The following is a 23552-nucleotide window of genomic DNA, read 5'->3' on the forward strand; positions in this document are numbered from 1 at the left end:
TTTTCTTCTGGGTCTTAGGACATGGCTCAGTCTGTTTAGACTGTTAATTAGTTGGTACATCAAACATGGATAAATTGGAATTAGAAGGTACATGGCCTGTTATTTAATGGGACAGTTAGGATAACAGAAATCTATTATGGTGAAAGAATTCCAGATTGCAGGATATTTACAGCGGGGGAAGACTATTTGGCCCATCTTAACTTTCAAATTCTCGCCTACAACAGTCCATCTGAATGTTTGCAGGAGGGTCTCTAAGTAGAAGAGATTTCTGGATCAGTTCTAAAATTACCTTTCACTAGTTCAAGTCATTGTCTTAGCTGATATCTGTAGCTGGATTTAAAATAGAATTTTGGATTAGTTCTTTTTGAATTCCCTGTTCACTTCTACCACGCCATGAGTCAATTTAAATAAAAAAAAGCCCAGTTCTCTTTGAATCTTCCTCGTAACTCGGAGCTCTGACACTGGGATGCGTCTTGTGATTCTTCTCTGTGTTACCTCCAAGCATTTGAACATGTGCTTTTTTCTCTGTAGCAGAGTTTGCTACAATGTTCAAGGTGTGGTCTAACCATCTGTCATCTTAGGCAGTCTTTTGGGATTGAGGATGACTTACATTCACTGCAGTTTCATAGGTACTGAGGCAGCTGAAGCCAGTGTGGGAGTTACAGACTGTTCTACTGATGGGGCAGGAGATGGAAGGTGGGCCAGGAAGATGGGTAGTTTGTGAGGTGGTCCAATCCTTCTGCCGCTTGTGCGCAGCCTCTGTGTGCTCCCAATACATGTCTTCAAGGTTGTCAATACCTCCAGAATGCTGCTTCTGCCTTAATTCTAAACACAAAAATGCAGTGCTTTGAGTGACATGGTAATTCTTCTCATCTCAATTCTGGCATTGAGTAGCGTATGCAATAGTTGATCCCAAACCAACATGATAAACATAACAAAGAGATCCTTGCTGCTCCATTAAGAATGAAAAGGGTTATATCAAATGACTAAACTGAGTCACAAATGTTATGAAAACACATTCAGGAATGCATTTTTTAAAAATATTTTTCTAAAATTGATTTCAGGAAATGGTTTTGTTAACCCTCGAGCTTCTCCTGGGCTACTGTGCTCCACTGGCGGGAATGGGTTGGGCAAAGTAATGCCCACAAAGTCTCCTCCCCCTCCAGGTGGAAATATTGGAATGAACAATCGCAAGCCAGACCTTCGTGTAGTAATCCCACCGACCAGCAAGGGCATGATGCCGCCTCTGGTGAGTCCTTTATATAACACTGCAATGTGCTTAGGTCAATGCAAGCATCGGTATGTATTATAACTGCTTTATTCGACAATCTTAGAACCTGTTAAAAGCGAACCTTGCCGAAAAGAATAGATGCACTGAATTTTGCTTATGTGTTCAGGGGAATGATTATGGTAAGCTAAAAGTACCCTGTTTAAAAATTACTAAGATATTAACAAAATCAAAGCTGCTACATACACTGATATAGTAAGAGTACCAGCCTACAAATATATAGCACCTTTCATACTGCAAAATGTCTTGATGCAAATCTTTGGGAGAGTGGCAATACTAAACTGAAAGGGTCAGAAATATTTTCGAGGATAATAAAAAGTAAAGAGATATTGGATGTGAAGGAAAGGGAGGTGGGCAGGGAGTGATTCTTCTGCTGACTCTGGTAAAATGGGCTGTAGCATAAATGCACAACAGTGTACAGTTTGTATGAGCAGGTCTATAATGTTGCACTGGTCTGACATAAACTTGACAGATAGTGAGATCCAGAATTCTGAAGCTATTTTAGTACAAAACCAGTGTAGAGCAGCAAAAGAAAAAATGACTGCTGTATAAAGTTTCCTCAAGGCTAAGGACACACAGTGGTACAGGAAATAGTATTGCTGCCTCAAATTCCAGTGACATGAATTCAGTCCTGACCTCTGGCATTATCAGTGTAGAGTCTGCACATTCTCCCTGTGCCTGCATGGGTTTCCCCAGGTACTCCTGTTTTCTCCACATGTCTCTAGGATGTGGGGTTAGTAGGTTAATTAGCCATGGTAAATCACCCTGAATTTGTAGGTGAGTGGTAGAATCTGGGGGTAGTTGTTGGGAATGTGGAGAGAATTAAATAGGAATGATGTAGGTTTAGTGTAATTGATGGTCAGCGTGAATCCATTGGCCAAGGGGCCTGTCTCCATTGCTGCATGACTCTGACATATCCAATACATCAGTGGCCTTATTTTCCTGAAGTTAGTGTAAGGTGTCACTGAGGACAGCTGTGACGAATACTAGTAGCACTGAGGGTAAGCTAAGGGCATGGACAGACTGATGTTCCAGGAGTGGTATCTTTGGCACTGTGTAGGTTGAAGAGAACAGAAATTGGACATTAAGATTCTCTGGAGGGTTGTTGAATCATTTTCTGAGGCTGAAAGTGTGAACCAGATTACATCCTTCCATCACGGTGAGGTTGATTCCCTGTGAGATTTGGTGTCAGCCAGTTAGCACAGTGACCATTCTGTGATCACGTAAGAGATGCAAGGTAGAGTTGGTGTCACAGATGGCCTTGTGTAAGCTGAACCCTTGTTTGAGAGTATCACTGAGAGGTGGCCAGTGCAAGTGGAATGAGTGGGGCTGAAGGTGAAACATGACAGAGGGAGAAGCTGTTGTAGGAAACTAATGAAATAGAAAAAGAAAGAAATGAAGAACTGACAGTAGTATTTTAGGTTGTACACTGAGAACCTAAAATATCTACCCAACCTCAATCCCATCGTTTCCTTTCAATATAACCACTGATCACTTCAAAATGGAAGCATAGAATTAACAAGAAATTATATATGTATAAGTGATTACCAGTTATGAGTAGTTCAGGATCATTTTCACCTAGTAACAGAGTATGTTTATTTTGTGTCTGGTTTCTGCAGTCAGAGGAGGATGAGTTGGATATGGTAAGTCTGAATTCAGCTTGGAATATTGTGTGTGCTTAAAAAAGGTCTCAACAGAAGCTTGAACTAATACTTATTTTCAGAAGATAATGGAGTTTTGTCAATTGCAGTACTGCATGCTTTTTTGCATTTGAAGAGGGAAGTAATTTTCTCGAAGGAGTTGGACTGTCCTTGTATTTTAGTTATTTCAAAAAAAATTCCATACCATTTTTTTTTGAAGCTACTGCTAATTTAAAAGCATGAAATCTTAGATTTGCACTCTTCGGTCCACTCTCCGGCTGCCAGGCTCTCTAGGCACTTGAGAGCTCGTGCAGTAGTGATCAACAACTGCTGTCACATTCCCCTCTCCCACTCAACTCCCAATCTCAGTAACTTTCATTTACTTAGCAGAACCACAAAGGTTTGATTACTTTCCAGATAATATGTTGCATCCTGCTTTGATGTGATGCATTGAAGTCTTTCTAATACCCAGTACCAATATCACTAAATTGTATCTCTTGAGAGTCCCAGCAGTTTAGTTGGAATCAGGAATTTAATTAATGTCAACTAAACATTAGTTTTAGAGTCGATTAAAAGTATTTCATTTCATTCAAATATTTTCAACCACTAATAGCCCAATACTCACTATGTAGTGGTATGCCATTGATCAGAACAGAGTTGTATATAATTTATAACTCTAAGGGCATGGAGGGCATAAAACTCAATGTTTTATTTTCCTTTGATATAAGAGTTATTGGTAAGCGTACGAGTATACCTTGCGTTAAAATGGTTCGTACTGTAATTTCTCTGCATGCTTTTGTGATGTTTCTTTAAATATAAAGATATTTGGTTTAAAGTCAATTGAGCTAATGCATGTTACAGAGAAGCATGTGTTTAATAACCAACAAATTGTTGTAGGTATTTTACTTAAATGTATATTTCTTCCTTAACCAATACATGCAATAGCTCTTTTCTATCATTTATTATTGTTTTAAAGCCATAATATTATAATCTTTTTAGATTATCTTCCTTTCTCTCCCCTCTATCCCCACTTTACCCTTTACTCCCCTCTGTTTTGGTACTTTATCTGTTTAGTAATTATTCACATAAACCTTGATGATAGGGGTTGCTCAGCCCCAACATTGGTACAGAAACCTGGGGTTAGAAATTTGTTCACACTATCCAAAAAAAAATGTAGTCCTCTTGAAAATCAGTTTAACCCAGAATAGAGCAATACTATGTGCAACTATGAGTGTCTTGGTGTCCATTGGGAGATGGGTCTCTTCATATTTTTTGGCCTTGCATTTTTTTTTCTTACTTGGTCTCAAAACAGCCAGCTTTTACTAATCCTGAAACTGTCATTTAAAGGGCCAGCACTAGAAATATATTCTTTGTCCTCATGGAGACACAAGACTGCAGATACTGGAATCTGGAGCAACACACAAAAAGCTGGAGGAACTCAGCGGGTCAGGCAGGATCTATGGAGGGAAATAGACAGTCAACTTCTTGGGTCGGGACCCTTCATCTGGACTCGAAGGGTCCAGATGAAGGGTTTCGACCTGAAATGTTGACTGTCCATATTCTTTGTCTTTGCTGAAATCTGGTTGGAACTTCCTGCGATCTTGTGTGCCTTGACTGATTTGCCTGTGGGGTTTCAAGGTCTGTCCAGTCTGATGTTGTCAATCTCTGCCACATCTTATAGTTTGCTGTACACTGTCACCATAACAGTGCAGATGAGGATAAATTCCTTTGGCTCACAGAAACAGGCAGAGTAGGAAGGGCATTTGTTGCATTGCAGACTTCCCAAATTGCAAGGAATTGGTGGCTGCACTCATGTCCCTATTGAGTCCTCTCTGGCAACTTCCTACCAGATAGCAGCCCTGAAGGATCTCCTGTAGCTTTGGGCACAAAGAACATACCTCCCTGCAAGCATTCTTCTGGTTCTTCTTACCCTCCTGGGAGCACTCTTCCAACCACCTGTCATCACTGCATCATCTATTCATTCAACAACCCTTCCCTGTCGCTCGAGGGGCATAGTGTTATGCTAATTTAAGAGCTTTCTGCAAAGATCTGTGCGTGTTGTGGCAACTGCTAGAACTGCAGCACATCAAAATGGAATGTTCATTGAAACCAATAGTAACACGTTCAGCAGGCGTTACACAGGGAAACCTGACAATACTGTCCTGTGACCTTGCAATTGAAGTTCATGCTCTATAAAGACTTTCACTAACGGTGTTTGAGTGACCCACAAAGCTGTTCTAGTGTGAAAGAAAACAAAAGGAGCAACTTCCAGTCCTTGCTGAACACAAACACTGGAGGTAATGATAACATCATGTTACCATCCAGCTCAAGGCCAGTTCACTTAGTATGAACTGGCAATCACATGTGGACCACTTAGTTTCATCAATTAGAGTGGGTGAGTGCACATTCATTAAAGTGCGAGCACAGGTTTTTCTCAATGCCTACAAAACTGAATTGGATGATGCATTTCCGTGTTGTTTCAAATGTTTGAGCTTGCTTCTATTTTATCTCACAGAAGCCTGCCAGAATAAAAATGTGTGCAAACCTATCTATGTGGAGTTGATTGAAAATTACAGTTGGCTTATTGATGAGGGTTCCAGAAAAGAGGGGCATAGTGTTTCATCATATGTCTTGTTATTAAAGCAATCCAAAACTATTCTTTCATTCCTGCTGTGTCCTTGTGATCCTGTATCATCCTGTTTCAAATATTTATCCACTATTAGGGTTGCTGCATGTTAGAACTGAAAATAAATTTAGCAATGAACTGAAGGGTGATGCATCAAAGATGTCCGACAGTTGGCTTCCATCTGAATGACGAAAGGTTTCCTCTTTTTATACTTCTCCATGTCACTCCATCTGGTGGCCTGTTTAGAGAACTGGCAAAATCAATGTGAGTGGGGCACGTGAGCCTGATTATCCAGTGAACTCTGGCAGCTTTCCCTTTTGAGCTCTAAGTGCTCAGCCTGTTTTAGCTCCTGTTAGATTGCATTGCATACCTCAGCAGAAGTGAAGGATTTCTAGTTTAATTTTTCCACAAATGGAGGAAACAAAACGTTAAAATATTAAGGCAACGCACACAAAATGCTGGAGGAACTCAACAGGTCAGGCAGCATCTATGCAGAGAAATAAACAGTCAACGTTTCGGGTTGAGACCCTTCATCAGGACTGGCCCCAGTTTTACCTCTTCCATGCACTTTTCAATTTGACAGCAGAAGCCTCCAGTACACATCATTTTAGGTAATGAATAACTTCGAATATTCTAAGTCTGGGCTGTTATTGGTTATAAAAATAGCTGCATTGTGCAAAATGTTAAATTTGGCTCTCACATTTGTGATTAATCTAGTTATCCCTGTGAATTAAGTGTATCAAAGGCATTTGGATCTCACTTTTTAAAAATGTACAGAATGGAAATAAATTATCTTTAATAATTCCACAACATCACACATTGAAAGATTCAGCTTCTGTAAAAGTGTTTATGTCGTGATTTTGTATGTGCTAGTGCTAATTAGCTTCATCTTTTATTTGTAGAATGTACAGAGGATAAGCAGTTCACAATCAACACAGGCTCTTGCAACTCCTGTCGTGTCTGTTACTACTCCAAGTCTACCATCACATGGGCTGTTGTATTCGACATACAACAATGGTAATCAAATTACATTAGCATTCATTATTATCTGTGCTGAAGCATGGCCATTAAAAATGTGTCCTTTGCTTACCCAATTTGTGAGAGTTAACATAAAGCAACATTTCTGAGTATGCAGCCCAGCTGTGGGAATGGAAGATTTTTGATTATGCTGCCTATTGACCTCATGTAGAGGGCAGCATGTAATGTGGTTCTGAGTCACATGACCAGTGAAATTTATTGTTTCATCTGGAGCTAGTGATGATGTTAGTGCAATGTAAATCAGGTGACCAAAAATAACTCAATTTGAAAAACAACAGAATAGCTTCAAGAGTAAATGAAAATCAAAACAAACTGCAGACACCAGAAATCTGAAATAAAAATAACTGAAACTAGTTGAAAAACTCAGCATGTCAGGCAGCATCTGTGGAAGAGAAACAACATTTCAGGCCTGAAACCCTTCAGAGCTGAGAGAAGTCGAGCATTATGACCAACTACTTCTGAAAAAATATATAATACGTAATGGAATAAAATATGATTGTATATTTCTTCTGGGGTAATGGGCTTAATGGATAAATCCAATTATTTGTAGCTATAGATCAATTACAGAGCCAATTAATAGTCATTTGTAATTTCTGACCCTAATTGATTTTATCAACAATAATCCTGTTTTTCAAAAAGGAATAGTATTTCCCAATTTAGTTTTGGATTTTCACTCCTAATCCCTTCCCTTAAAGTCTGATTCACTTCCCAATGATCAGAGCAGCAGCAATGGGACCTTCTTCATGCAGCTCTGGTTGGGAAATGCAATGGTCCTACTTTAGCTCCTGATTCTGGAAGTAAATCATCCTAATGCTGTTTTAACAATTCATGGTGAACATCATGATTTTATTTTTGCAGAGGACTCTACTGGGGCAATAGCACTCTACATTACCTATTTAATGCATGTAAAGAAAGATGAAATTCAATTCCTGAGCATAATGACTGAACAACAATGGATGAATTTGCATGTGGTTGAAGATGATATATTAACATGTCAATGTGGTTACTTTTGCTGAAAGATACAAAATTGTCATCATGCTAATAAGATTGTTTGTAAGTTTGGTTTAGCACTTGGCTTTCTTCCTGGTTACTACTGACCATAATTTGTACGCACCCAGAGGTGCTAAAACAGCCACTTCCTGGTGTCACACTAAATTGTTGATTAGATGCAATATGTGTGAAGCATATACCCACATCCACTAATGTTGAGGAGCTTGATGGCAGCTACATCAGCAGGTTTCAGGCTGCCTTAAGGACATAAGATCACAAAAATTATGAGTTGAATTAGGTCATTCAGCCCTTTAAAACTGCTCTGCCATTTATCAAGATCATCTAACTCAGCTTCATTTTCCTGCACTATCCCAATATCCCTTGATTCCCTCAATATCCTCTGGTCCCAACGGAGAAGGATTCAAAGTGGAAAGATGCTTTGATGCCCACTGATGGGGGGAGAAAGAGGAGAAAGGAAATCCTTCTGACCCTGCTCTGCCTGTCCCCACAAGATGCTCATCAACAAGTAGTCCCTTTGTGCTGGTGACTCCCATGGATGGCACAGCATTCACTATTTTAGGTAACGTCCTTGAAGAATTTCCAGAATAATGGTGGATAATGTGTTAATAGTCTAAACACTGTCTCCCAGAAAGTCTCCTGAAGTGCTTCAAAATTCCTCTTCCAACCTTCTGCAGCAAGTGAGCAAATAAAACTAGTACTACTTCTCAGTGCTCAAACTCCTTTTCAGTGACAGGTTGCTGTTAACCGACAATGCTAAATCAAATTACAACCACCAAAATGCTATGCTGCCTCTTCAGTTAGAGCAGGCAGGCAATTTAACATAGGAAAAATGTGAAGTGTTCTACATACAGTAGAACATTACAGCACAGTACAGGCCCTACAGCCAACGATGTTGTGCTGACCTTTTAGCCTACTCTAAGATCAATCTAACCATTCCTTCCCACATACCCATACCCTTCCATTTTTCTATCATCCATGTGCCTATCTGAGAGCTTCTTAAATGTCCCTAATGTATCTGCCTATACTAGCACTCCTGGCAGCACGTTCCATGCACCCACCACCTCTGATATTCCACCCCCCCCCCCCCCCCCCCCCCCGTACTTTCCTCCAATCACTTTAAAATTATGGCCCCTCGTGTTAGCCATTTCTGCCCTGGGAAAAAGCCTCTGGCTGTCCACTCGATCTATGTCTCTTATCATCTCATCCTCCTTTGCTCCAAAGAGAAAAGCCATAGCTCACTCAACCTATCCTCATAAGACATGCTCTCCAATACAGGTAGCATCCTGGTAAATCTCCTCTGTACCCTTTCTAAAGCTTCCATGTCCTTCCTATTAGTGAGGTGACCAGAACTGAACACAATACTCCAAGTGTGGTCTAACCAGGGTTTTGTAGAGCTGCAACATTACCTCGCGGCTCTTGAACTCAATCCCCCGATTAATGAAGGCCAACACATTATACACTGCCTTAACAACCCTATCAACTTGCACGGCAACTTTGAGGGGTCTCTGGACTTGGACCCCAAGATCCCTCTGTTCCTCTATACTGCTAAGAATCCTGCCATTAATCCTGTATTCTGCCTTCAAATTGACCTTCCAAAGTGAATCACTTCACATTTTTCCGGGTTGAACTCCATCTGCTACTTCTCAGCCCAGATTTGCATCCTATCAATGTCCCATTGTAACCCTTAACAACCTTCTGCACTACCCACAACACCACCAACCTTGGTGTCATCTGCAAACTTACTAACCCACCCTTCCACCTCCTCATCCAAGTCATTTATAAAAATCATGAAGAACAGGGGTCCCAGAACAGTCTGCTCCTATCCCTCTCCAAGGCAAAGGTAAAGGTCAGGGAGTTGTGGTCACTGTCTCCGAAATGCTCACCCACCAAGAGATCTGACACCTGACCAGATTCATTGCCTAGCTAGCACCAGATCCAGAATGTCCTCTCCTCTAGTCAGCCTGTCTACATATTGTGTCAGGAATGCTTCCCAGACACACCTAACAAATTCTGCCCCATCCAAACCTTTTGCACTAAGGAGGTGCCAATCAGTATTAGGGAAGTTGAAATCACCCATGACAACGACCCTGTTATTTTTTCAGCTTTCCAAAATCTGCCTCCTGATCTGTTCCTCAGTGTCTCTGTTGCTATTGGAAGGGTCTTTAGAATACTCCCAAGAGAATGATTTCTCCCTTCCTGTTTCTGACCTCTACCCACACTGACTCAATAGACAATTCCTCCAGGATGTCTTCCCTTTCTGCAGCTGTGATACTATCCCTGATTAGCAATACCACTCCCCTACCTCCTTTACCTCCCTCCCTGCCCTTTTGAAACATCTAAACCCCGGAATATCCAGCAGCTATTCCTGCCCCTGTGACAGCCAGGTCTCTGTAATGGCCACAACGTCGTAGTTCCATGTACTGACCCATGCTCTAAGTTCATCACCCTTGTTCCTAATACATCTTGCATTAAAATAAACACACTTCAACCCATCCAACTGACTGCAATTTTGCCCTGCCAACTGCCCATCCTTCCTCACAATCTCTCTACATGCTTCATCAAACTTTACACCAACTGCCCTATCCTTTAACCTATCAATTGGGTTCCCATCCCCCTGCCTAACTAGTTTAAACCCTCCGCAACAGCTCTAGCAAATATGCTGCAAGGGTATTGGTCCCCCTCCAGTTCAGGTGTAACCCGTCCCTTTTGTACAGGTCGTACCTTCCCTAGAAGAGATCCCAATGATCCACAAATCTGAAACCATGCCCCCTGCACCAATTTCTCAGCCACACATTCATCCGCCAAATCAACCTATTCTTACCATCAGTGGTGAGTGGCACTGGCAGCAATCCAGAGATTACTATCCTTGAGGTTCTGCTTTTCAGCTTCCTATCTAGTTCCCCATATTCACTTTGCAGGATCTCATCCTTTTTACTAACTACGTCGTTGGTACCAATGTGTTTCATGACTTCTGGCTGCTTACCGTCCGCCTTTAGAATGCTGTGGACCCGATCTGAGACGTCCCTGACCTTGGCACCTGGGAGGCAACATACCATCTGGGAGTCTCTTTCACATCCACAGAATCTCCTGTCTGCTCCCCTAACTATAGAGTCCCCTATCACTATTGCTCTCCTCTTCTCCCCCCTTCCCTCCTGAGCCACAGAGCCAGACTTAGTGCCAGTGACCTGACTGCTGGGGCTTTCCCCGGTACGGTCGTTCACCCCAGCAGTATCCAAAGTGGTATACCTGTTATTGAGGGGAATGGCCACAGGGGTACTCTGCACTATCTGTCTATTCCCTTCTCCTCTCCTGACAGTCACCCAGCTATCTGCATCCTGCAACTTAGATGTGGTTACCTCCTTCTAGCTTATAACTATCACCTCCTCATTCTCCCGTAGGAGCCGAGGGTCATCCAGCTGCAGCTCCAGTTCCCTAACATGGTCTGTAAGGAGCTGCCGCTCGATGCACCTCCCGCAGATGTAGCTATCAGGGAGACTTGATTTCCCACATCTGGCAGGAAGAACATGCCACTGACCGTGGATCCATTGTCACTACTTTAGCTAGATACTAGAGACCAAGAGTCACGCTTCTTGCTCCAAGTCATGTCCCTCACTACCTGAAAGTCGGTCCCTCAAAGATCCCACCAACTCAATTGCCTTTGCCAAGATAATATCTTGCTCAATATTTAGACTAAACTGGCATTTTCGCACGAAACCCATCTTGACCGAGCATATTTGAAGAAATCAACAAGAAACGAACCCTATCAGGATACTCACTGTGTGCTCATCATTTAGGGAAAGTACCTTGTGTGTCTTTAAGGTGATAATGTTGTTGGAGGCATGACAAATACTTCCAGCAGAAAACGTGTTGTACCTGAAGCATGCTTTCCCAAGTCAGTGCTCAGAACATTGTGATTACATTGTATCTTCATTGTATTTGACAAAGTTTGGTCCTATACAATTCCATGACTGAACATATGTTTTAAAAAAAATTCTGCCTGAATCAATCCTGATCCAAGCTTAGAGCTTTTAAATTTGTTACTGAGCCCAGCGGTTATCTTTAGGCCCAAAAGCATCGAAGTCCTGGAAAAATGGGAGAATTATTTGTAGCTTTTCAACCTCCCAAAGATACCTAGTGAAGAACAATGTCATTACTGTAATTGTGTCTACCTGAAATAGAATAGGTGTTGTGCAGGCACTTCAATTCAATAACAATTGGTACAGGCAAAGTGCAGAATAATTCTTCATAGGCCATAAGAAATGAAATTAAGCTTCTTTAGTGCTCAGTGAGTTGATGCAGGGTCATGTAAATCGAAATGGAAATAAATTTCTTTTTCCCCCATTTAATCTTACAGATTATTCACTAACCAGCGCTGATTTATCTGCACTACCAGGATTCAACTCACCAGGGACGTTGTCATTAGGGCCAATGTCTGCTTGGCAACAACACCACCTTGGACAAGCAGCCCTCAGCTCACTAATGTAAGTTGGCCATCAGTAATGTAAGCTATTGAGAAATTTAGCCATTAGTAAATTAAAATTTTAAAAATACCAGTAAATATTATTTTAATGTTTTTGATCTTTAGGAAAGTTGTGTGCTACTGATCCAGATGGTCGCAGGTTGGTTCCTGGTGTGTGATAAGTTAGCTGGTCTTAACCAACCAAAGGTGGGAGGATTCTGTGCATTGGGCCAGCAGATATGGGGGAAAAAGTAGCTGGTGTTCCAGCATTTTGCTTCATTCAGGACGTTTTGGCTTGAATATGAAGAGCAGACAGTGGTGGGAGCAGGACTGAGCCCATGACTGATACCTGCAAGAAGACTGTTGGCTCCAGGCAATATCCTCCCCTTAAGTAAAGGCAGTTACAATGGTATGATGGTAGACTTGCCCACAGTGGCCCGAGGAAATAGGCTAATGGATTGGTCATTGGATGATAAACAACTAGTTTATAGGACTCAGCAGAAATTTATCCCAATTCGAAAGAGAGATTGAGGGAGAAACATGAACTATCCATGCTTAACAAAGAAGGTCAAAGACAAGAGCATACAAAGGAGCAAGGGCTAGTGGTAGATCAGAGGACTGGGAATATTACAAGAATCTGTAACAACAGACTAAAATGAGTGAAAACTGGCAAATAATATCAAGCTGAACAGCAAGGGCCTTAGTAGATATATGAAAAGAAAGGGTAGCTCAAGTAAACATGGAACTTTTAGAGAGCCAGACTGTGAAATTAATAACAGAAAATAAGGAAATGTCAACTAAATTAAATCAATACTTTGCATTTGTCGTCACGATGGAGGACACTGCAAGTATCCCAAAGATATCTGATGGGCTAGTTTCAAACGGTATGGAAAAACTTGTAACAATCATAAGGAACATGAAAATTACAAAAATTAAAGGCAGATAGTTAGCCAGGTCCCAATGACCTCTTCTGAGCATTTAAAAGTGTTAATGACCTGGAGTTGGGGACAAAGTGTAAGGTTTCCAAGTTTGCTGATGGCTCTGAAATAGTTGGAAGGACATGTTGCAATGAGGGTATTTGGATTCTGCAACAGAATATAGATAGGTTGATTGAATGGGCAATAACTTGGCAAATAGAGTTTAATGTGGGAAAGTATGAGGTCATCCAGTTAAGTAAGAGGAATTTAAAAGTAGACTACCAAACGAAAATGAGTGAAATTTGATCAATAGTCTGTGGAGCTTAGCAGAATTAGGGGTGATCTTATTTAAACACACAAGTCCAGAGGGGGCACGATAAGGTAGATATCAACATGTTTCTACTAGTGGGAGAATCTCAAACAGGAGAACATAGTTATAAGATTAGGGACTGGTCATTTAAAACTAAGTTGCATAGGAATTTTTTATTATGGAATTCTCTATTCAGGTTGCTGTGAATGCTAGATCATTGGTAGTATGTAGAGAGGTAGTTGATAATTTTTTTAAAAGATCAGAGAACTGAGGGCTATGGGGAATTGGACAGAAGAGCTGTTGGGCCCTGCGGTAGATTGGCCATGAACGATAGTGCAGGCTTGATGGCCTACTCCTGCACTTGTTTTATGTTCTTATGTATTGAATGTTTATTTGCTTGGGCTGAGCTTGCAGACAGCTTTCTAGTATATTCTCTTTTGCAATTAAATCAGGATGTTTAAATGTTCTACTTTGCAGAGACCTGTGATGCCAATGGCCTCAGCTTCTCAGAGTCTGAGAACTTTGAATTCGCTGATGGGACAGTGCTGTTAACTGTTCTTATAAATCCACAGTTCTGCTGATGTTGCAGAGGAGAAAAAGTCATCATCATTTGAAAGGACCACAGCAAACCAGATACTGAGGCATTTGCTTTGGTTCATTCATGCAAAGATAACGAAGCCCACAGCAGATGTACTTAAGAAATGGAAGGTGGAGTATCCATCTCCCTGTGTCTAGTTTGCCATTCAATGAGGCCTTTACAGGAGTACCATTTTCCAGCACTAACCCCATAATCTCTTGATTCCCTTAATATCCAAATATCTATCAGTGTCTCTCAAATGTATTCAGTGACTGAGTTTCCACAGCCTCTTTCTTCAGTGGCCAATCCCTTTTGAGCCCTGATTCTAGGTGTCCCAGACAGGGAAATTACCAATTCTCCATCAATCCTGTAAAGCCCCATAAGAATTTTGTACTTTTCATTGTGATTATCTCATTCTTCTAAACTCTAGCAAATTTAATCCAGTCTACTAAATCTATTATAATACAAAAGTCCTGTTATCCTCAGCAATGGATCTCATGAAGCTTTGCCACATTTCCTCTATTACAAATATATTCTTTCAGAATCAGATTTATTATCACTGATTTATATGATGTGAAATTTGTTTTTCGGCAGTAGTACAGTGCAAAGACATAAAATTACTATAAATTACATAAATAATGCAAAAAAAATAATGAGGTAGTGTTCATGGGCTCGTGGACCGTACAGAAATCTGATGGCAGAGGGGAAGAAGCTGTTCCTGAATCATTGAGTATGGGTCTTTAATCTCCTGTACCACCTGCCTGATGGTAGTAATGAGAAGAGGGCATGTCCCAGATGGTGATGGTCCTTAGTGATGGATGCCGCCAGCTTGAGGCACTGCATCTTGAGGATGTTCTCGATGGTGGGGAGGGCTATGTCTGTGATGGAGCTGGCTGAGTCTATAACCCTCTATGACCTCTTGTGATCCTGTGCATTGGAGGCTCCGTACCAGGCTGTGATGCAACCACTCAGAATGCCATCCATTGTACATCTATAGAAATCTGTAAGAGTCTTTGGTGACATACCGAGTCTCCTCAAACTCAAAGTAGAGCCACTGGCATGTCTTCTTCATGATTGCATCAATGTGTTGGGCCCAGAATAGATCCTCTGAGATGTTAGCACCCAGGAACTTGAAGCTGCTCACCCTTTCCATCGCTGACCCCCCCCCCCCCCCCCCCCCCCCCAATGAGGACTGGTGTGTGTTCTCCTGACTTCCCCTTCCTGAAGTCCACAATCAATAAATAGGGAGATCAATAATCTTATAAAAGAGCATGTTACCAGTAAAAGCTACACATTAGGATGTCAGTCAAATGTGAACTCTCAGTCCTACGTAAGTAGAAATTTTCTCAATAATTTGGATTGTTTTCTAAATGTAATGGAGTAAAGTTTTTAGTAGTATTGTAAGCACAGTATGGATGTAGTTGGCCAAAACTCTCAAAAAGATTTGAAAAAGTGACATCAGGTGTAAATTGAGTTTCTGCAGTCCTTAACACTAGCTTAAAATCAGTTTGATCAAAGTTGCTCCACAAAACTGGCCGTGGCCACAAATGGAAATAAAGAAGCTGATGAGTTTCTGCTGTTGGTGGCTGTCCAAGAACACTTTTCAGATTACGTGATTTTATTAGGCACCCTGGCACAAGGAGATGTTTTTATGTCTTAAAACTCACTAATTTTTACCACTGAAGGTGAAACATTCAGCACAACTTTATTCAGTATTTTTTAAATTTTAAAATCAGATTACGCATAGCTGGAGGATTACACATATTAGAAGTACTTTTTTTATGATAAATCCTGTCTGTATTAATAATACCATTGGTGAGTTAAAATTCTTGAGTACATCAGTGTCTATTTTTTAATGCAAAAACATTACCTTTTAATATGCTGCCCGATTGTGCAAACTCGTGAAAGATTTCAATTTGTGATTACGCCAATGAGTTTATGTGACAAAATAATTTATAACTTCGTTTCAGAAAGCAAAGCAATTTCAAACACTGGTGCAGTCAGATTCCCAGTTGTGCCTGAAGTGAAAAGCCTATCTCAGCACCTATCTGAAGCTGAAGACAGCTGATTGTTTTCAGATAGTTAAATTCTTTGCATTCTAAATGCTTGCATTAAAGTAATACTGCTTATTTAATTAAAAAAACATTTTTATAAGTATCATTTGAAGTTAAATGCAGCAAAAATGAATACTTTGAAATTTTGAAATGTTTACATCAGGCATTTACTGAAGCAGGTTCTCTACCCATTGAAATCACAGTGACTGATTTTTAGAATCATTTTCAATGTGTTTTTTTTCAGGAGCAGTTTTGAATTATTTTGTTACTGAATATTTTAAAGTTCTGGTTTGGGGAAAAAACACTTAATGACTATTTGCAATTCATTTACTTAAGCAGAGTTGAAGGCAAATGTCTGAAAGTGCTTATCGAGAAGTCAGAAGGTTTATTGAATTGCATTGCAGTCTCATTTAAACTAATTTGTTTCTTGGCATTTATGGGTTTCTGGGAGTGATTTTTCATTGTGTGTTCAGTGAAGTGAAGTTGTTATTTCCTCTGCTGGAGCATTGTGTTCCGTCAGACCTATTTTCAAGTCTGTCGAGAAAATCTTTATCTGCATTTACAGCATCATCAGACTTGGTGGCAGGAGCCATTTTACTAATCTAGAGATGAAAGTTCCAGGTCATTGCCGCCAGCTTTCTTCAATTTCCTTCAATTTGACCTTTTACAGTGAAACATTACTGAAATCCAATCCACTCCATTGGATTCAAGGCTAAAACTTTAGTCCTAGTGCCCAAACTACTTGTGGCAGCCACTTGCATGCTGCACCATGGATGGATGACTGTTGCATAGAGTTAAGTCTTTTTGTGTGTATCCAGCATCCTCATCTCCATGAGTGATCAGTCATAAAAGACACACAGTCAGTGACGAGACGTCACTTATCATCTTAACTGCTGGCTAAAGAAATGTGTTAGGAGTGCTTGAGCTATCAACATGCAAATATTCCAGCATACAAATTCCTTCCTCATACAATTAAGATGGTTATGTAGAGAACCTAAGCACAGGAAATACAGCTCCAATGCAGCTATAATTATTTTGAGAGCAGTACATTACACTGTAGATTGATTGCCTGGAACACTAGTCTTGGTACTTCTGAGGCTCAAGAATCTTTATGGATACTGCTTCAGAGAGTGGTTGTGCAAATCACAGTGATTGTGATTGGAAATTGTGTGACTTGATATATAAAGTTAAAGGAACAATATTCCTGAAATTTTTCCTCCACGATGTCTCCCACTGGTTTATGGCAATTTCATATTTGCTGGAGAAGTGAAATGACCTCTTCCTATAGTTTTTAATCTCCCATCTTTCCCAGGACCATGCTATTACCTATGAGTGAAAGGAAAGCAAGTTGGTCACGTGCTTAAGGTCCATGTTAAAACTGGATCTGTTCTGTGCTAAGTATATAAAAGGTTATAAGTCTTTCCTCTTTAGCCTGATGGCTTTTTCATTCAATGCCCGTTGATGCTGTAGACTGCAGGGTGTGACATCCCCAGATTCAGTCAGGTTTTATTGCAGTTTGTTAGTGCACACCACCACTGATATTTTCTTTTCCCTATTGGCTATAGCAGCCTGAGGGAAATCATTCAACATTCAGCTCCAGTTCTCTGAGACCTACGGTGATCTTTCTGCTCTGTGCCTCGAGGTTTTCCTGACTATAGATTACTGAATGAAGGAGTGCTAGTTCCTTTCAGTTTGAGATCTGGCACGGCAAAGGACTCCTGTTAGGCAATAGTCATTTCAAATTCCATACTGTCAATTGATGGCAATTATAAAAGTGTAACTGTTAGTCCTAGAGATCCTTCTTCCTAGTGGTTAAGTGCCTAGACACATGGTCAGTTCTCACAGTGGCATGCCTGATATCTACAGGAAGATTATAGGAGTAGACTTCTGGAGTTCTACTTGATGTTGATGTTGCAGCATTCCTAAGGATAGACATTAAGCATGATTTTGGTTGGCATTTTGACTCCAGTATATAAGCAACACTTATCAAATACAATCTCTGCTCTATGCATGGTCACGGTCATCTTATTTGTTTTCATTTTCTGCAGAGTTAACAGTCAGTCACTTCAGGGTTCAAACCTTTCAATCAACACCAACCAGAATGTCAACATCAAATCGGAGCCGATCTCTCCTCCCCGAGATAGAATGACGCCTTCGGGTTTCCCGCAACAGTCGCGGCACGACACAGGACGCTCGCCGGTTGACAGCCTGAGCAGCTCCAGTAGCTCTTACGATGGGAGTGATCGCGAAGAACCACGGGGTGACTTCCATTCACCCATTGGACTCCCGAGGCCCTCCACGGATGATCGAGAAAGCCCATCCGTGAAGCGCATGCGGATGGACACATGGGTGACATAAAGCCCTCTTTTTGCTGCAGTTTTGTAGTAATCTCTTTTGTTACAAGAGAACTGTCCTTACATATCTAAGACAAGGACGTGGAAAATGTATAAGTTAATCAGGTACTCTACAGTGCAAATTAAATGTATATTTGCAGGTGTCCCACATTTAAATTGTAGTCACTGTCCCAGTCTGGCACTTATTTGTATTAGCTGTTATCTTATACTGGTTTGCAAAAAAAATAAATTTATATTCAACCCTACCATGCTTGCAGAAACAAGAGAGTTGGTTGTCAATTCTGACAGTGTCCTGTATGTGTGTATAAAAATGGTGTGGCTAGTTAAATTTTCTGCTTAGTATCATTGAAGCTGTAGAAAGAAACAAAAGAGAGCAATACTGTACATAAAATAAATCTATGATATTGAACCTGGCATGGGTCTCCGTCTCTTGAAGGAGTGTTTTAAACTTCACGGTATAGGGCTGAGGTGAGCAGTTCTTTCTGCATGTGCAAAAACGGGTTGTAGAAGTGGCAAAACAGTTTATTGGAAACATGCATTAAGTACCCGCATGAGAAATGAGGAGACTGCAGGTGAAATATAGCATTAAGAGAAACTTAATATATTAAGTTATAATTGGAATTTGGTTAAAGTTCTTTTATGTTGATGTCTGAAATCCAAATTTGATTCCAGATCACTTATATATATTTTTATTAAAAGAAAACATAATACCCTGACTTATTATTGATTATATAGAACTGTATAATTTTAAACACATTCAGCTATGAAATTATTTATATATGCCAAAGTTGCATGTTGATGCTCTCTAGATATGGTTTATCTTGTTACCTTGGCTTAGATTTGCTTTTTTAAATGCAGGCTAAACCTTAAAAGCCGTGAACACTTGCTAACCTATATGTAAAGAGAATTTGAGCCAAATGTCTGTGTATATAGCATCCTATATATATCACCTTTGGTGTCAGTGTACAATGTATTGTACGTTCACCAGAACAAAGTATATTTTTGTGGATTATCGCCAATTTGACAGGGCAAGATCCTTATGCGTAGATCATCCACTGGCAATTACTATTTTGTTTAATATGCTGTACTTCCTTGGGTTTTAATTATATATGGCATTTGCAGAAAGTAGTAAAAGTTTTATTTTCCTCTATGGCAGTGAATGTGTACAATAATTGTTATTTGTGCTGTATGGTAATGCTTTACTATACATATAAACAAGCAGATCCTCAATCCCGATGTTATATTTGTCATGCACAAACTTGAAAACAAGTTCCTTATATTGTAGACTGTTGTGGATGGAATTTCACTGCTTTATTCAATTACACTTTTCTGATATAAGCTGCCTTTTGTGATAATTCACTGACAGTAGACACTTGTGGTTCATAAAAATACCTGCAAGAGAGTAGTGCGGGTGAGTACCTTTTGAGAGTAATAAATGCAAAAGGTGTCTTTTATATATTTAAAGGATTGTTCAGTGGTGAGTGCAATAGGAGATTTGACAATCAAAGGGGGAGGCCTGAGTGCACACTTGTAGAAATAGAGCAATAGAGTAAGGTTTGTACCCCTTGAACGGACTGACCTGATGACTCCCAAGTGAGCCAAGGTTGATTGCACCAAAGGGAACCAAATCCGTTCATGTTCATGTCTAGTACATACATTTAAGTAATTTAGTGATTATAAGTATGTAATGGGAACTAAATTGACATGTAATTTGCCAATTGTTTCCAATGACATTACTGTAGAAACTGGCCCCTTCATTAATCATCTGCTTTCCATCTCCAAAAGTGATGAAATCTTTTCAATGGACATAACTGTTCTGCTAATGAATAAACAGTCATTAGTATGTAATAAGCAGTTGATTTTCACAACCTTTATAGCTCAGTATCCACAACCATAAAATAATGGCAAAAAATTTGCAATTGAATAAACCTTTTTTGGTTTATAGTGGATTCCATTCCTTGTTTAGAGTGAAGCACAATGTGTGTGACCTGACCGGCTCTCGAGGTTTATGCCATTAGTACCCGTTCTGCTTAAGCTGGAGTTACAAGCATTGTTCTGTATGACTTGTGTTCTTACAACATGTACTCATGATATGATCATTACTGCTGTTTGGTTCTTTTATTAACAATAAATATGGGCAGAATATTCCTCCTTTGATTTTTTTTAGGAGTGTAGAAATCTGACCTTTTTCTGTTTAGATAATTGTAGAATATAAAACCTCCAGATGTATTCAAAATATTGTTTCATTGCTTTGTCTAATGTATATATTAAACTGATTTTAACCAAGTGTTTGTACTATGCATGCACCTCTTATAGAATTAACATTTAACACACTCAAATCAGTATGTTTTTCCACATTCACATGTTCCCTTTGTTTTCATATTAATTTGTTGAAAATGTATTCAGATTGACAAAATAAGGCTAATGCTACTGAAATGATGGTAAGAATTATAATTTGCTCACTCACTGCTGAACAGACCACTTTTAAGCTGCAGTAAAGCAGCTGAGTTGTGTAATCTGCAGAATGGAAAAATATTGCTTTATTGAATTATGCATGTAAATGAAACTTTTCTGTACATTTGGTAAGAAGTTTGCTTCATATTTACTGTGTCTCCTTGTGTGCAAATTGCCTTATGGTGGCATCATTTACCTTTTGTTCTCAAGCAAGTGTCCAACATTGCGGGCATTAACTCTGTCAGTACAAACACGGTTTAACATAGGAACAGTGTTGCTAATTGTTGATAATTTTATGTCTACGTTAAGAAAACCCCACTAGTTCAAGTTATTTATAATTTAAGAAAAAAAATGTTTTCAGATGCATCCTTTTCCTTCACTGTAACCATGTACCACGTAACTTTTTGCACGGAGATTACCAAGCCTCAACTAGGGATGTGAAGAGATTGGAATGAGGCCTCCTTTGTAATGTAGTGATTAATGGATTGCCTAATGGCAGTGGGTCAGCTGAATGAAAGAAAATCCTGTACTTTTACTTGATGGTCAATATTTTTGATAGAAAGTGTGTAGAATTGAAATGCGCTAGGTACTGCCACCATTCCACATGGCACCACAGAATACTTCAAGGTATCATCGTAGCAAACTACAGCTCCCTGTTTTAGTGGAGCTAAGATGCAGCATGTGAAATAATTCAGCATCTAATTTTTGAGAGGGAAGAATAAAATTTTGAGGGTTGCAATCTAAGAACAGGGAGTTTTGCATTAAATTCAGGGTGTGTATAGCTGGATTTCCTACCCATTATTCTTAATCCTTGAGTTTTCTGGATTCAATTTTACTTTGTCTAAGTGCTAAATGATTGTAATTTGGGAGATTGGATGCACAGTACTTTAAAGCACAGACACAAACACATCAATTAGAGCTGTAATCACAATGGAAATTTCACAATTTTTCCTTACTTTTGGGTTATTGGAGACTTTTTAACTAAAGGCAAAGAATAGTATGACAGATTTCCTCAAGGAAAAAGACATCTTTGTGCTATTAGTTGAATTTCTGAGGTGGATTCTACTTGAGGAGCAATAGGAGCTAAAAGCATGTTGGCATTTAGTATTTAAAGCAATTTGTTCCCAATTTCCAAAAAAAGAAAAAAAAGTATAACTGCAAAGAATTTCCTACCAGCAATATGAGTAATGAGTACAAAAATCCAGTACCTCTCAAATGTAGCATGCATCAGTAGTCTGTGAAAGTGAGGGAGTGAATACCTCAAATTCACATCAGCTATTTTGCATATTTAGTGAATGCACAGCTTCTGACAGGAAAAGGAATTTCAGCAACACCAGGAGTTGATGCCAACCATGACATTATGGTTTAGATGTCACATTTTTATTCAATTATGTAAAGTATCAATATTGTGAGCAGTAAAAGTACTATTCACTCTCAGGGTAAATTCTAAATAACATTTATTTACCATCTCAAATGTTTCACTGGTAACATGATCTCATGCGCCTGAGTTAATAGGAATTTAAAGTATATGGTAAAATCAGCTACATAATATAAAGGTGTTGGTAAGTGGAGTACCTTTGCATTAATCGTGAATTAATTCTGAATTGGAATCAGATTTGGTATCACTGAGTTGTGTGATGTGGAAATTTGTTGTTTTGTGGCATACGATTCAGTGATAATTCAGATTCTGATTTAATTCATGACTAATGCAAAGGTACTTCATTTACCAACACCTTTACATTAGGTAGCTGGGTTTACCATATACTTTCTAAATTCCCTAATTGAATATTAATATCCAGGTCCTATTTCTCTTCAAAGTTTTTACCAATATTAAATGCAAAAATCATAAGATACCTTGCATAGTAACATGTAGGATGAGGCTAACCCAATGCAATCACTTTATGCAATGCTTAGCTGTGGAAACCAGGGATATATGAAGGTGATGTCCATCTGCACACAAGAGACAGTAAACTAGAATTCAAACTTCCTGTCTCTGGACACTGTTTATGAAAAACTAAACAAAGTATGCAAAGAGAAAGGGAATACAAATGATGTTCTTTTTGCACAGACTTTCTACCCTATGCTGTGCAAGACACTGCTTTGCAAAATATTTAAAATGGCTTTTTTTAAAACTGATGTATTTGGTAATTGTTTGTTACTTGTAGAAATCACCGGAGCTGTTCACGGTTTAAATTTTAAGCCTGTTGGCAGCACAAGCTGGACTTTGTTGCCATCATTGAAACAAATGTTGATGAGACTTTAAGTTAACCTGCAATTTCCCTGAATGTGTTGTTTTACTTCAATATACAAAGATAAGTGAACTTTTTATCAGATGATTACAATTATGCTAGAGATTGTTGTAAAAATTTGTACCCTGCACTCACTTAAGTAAAGATATTGGCTTTTACTGTGTAATGAGAGTCCATGTCAATTATTCAGTGTAAATTTAAAAACATTAGAATTAATAATGAATTTAAATTTACATACAGTTGCACTATTTCTCTCAAGTGTATTCAATTAAGGAACAAAATTGCAAAAAGGATATATCTGGGATACAAATCTCAATTGCCATGGGTTGAATTGTGGTCAGTCTTGCAATGATTTTAGCTGGTCACGCTGGATTGTTTTTATAGCACACTTAGTCACAATCATGTGTTTTTTTTATTGTTATTTCCCTGAAAAGACCAACATAATTTATAATTTTTGAACCATTTTACAAAGGCAAGAACATAAATGAGGAAAAAATTAAAAACAAAAATAATTTCCACAATGAAACTTTACGTCAAAGCCACATATGATAAACACAAACACTTCTTTGAAACAC

At 39.3% G+C, this 23552-nt stretch overlaps 1 protein-coding gene across 13 annotated transcripts in view; it reads left to right on the top strand.

The window, feature by feature from the left end:
- LOC127583915 (myocyte-specific enhancer factor 2A-like) overlaps window positions 1-23143 on the top strand; it is a 177611-nt gene extending 154468 nt beyond the window's left edge. For 10 of the 13 annotated variants that reach the window (XM_052040315.1, XM_052040316.1, XM_052040317.1 and 7 more), the window contains 5 exons: window positions 1065-1249; window positions 2908-2931; window positions 6457-6571; window positions 11958-12084; window positions 17969-23143. In XM_052040315.1, coding sequence (XP_051896275.1) covers window positions 1065-1249; window positions 2908-2931; window positions 6457-6571; window positions 11958-12084; window positions 17969-18278 — 761 coding nt within the window. In that variant the 3' untranslated portion in view covers window positions 18279-23143. The remainder of the gene's footprint in view (window positions 1-1064; window positions 1250-2907; window positions 2932-6456; window positions 6572-11957; window positions 12085-17968) is intronic. The other 3 variants (XM_052040324.1, XM_052040325.1, XM_052040323.1) reach the window with 1 other exon arrangement.
- Window positions 23144-23552: the final 409 nt, after the last annotated feature.

The sequence above is a fragment of the Pristis pectinata genome, chromosome 28 (genome assembly GCF_009764475.1).
Source record: "Pristis pectinata isolate sPriPec2 chromosome 28, sPriPec2.1.pri, whole genome shotgun sequence".
Taxonomy (NCBI): Eukaryota; Metazoa; Chordata; class Chondrichthyes; order Rhinopristiformes; family Pristidae; genus Pristis; species Pristis pectinata.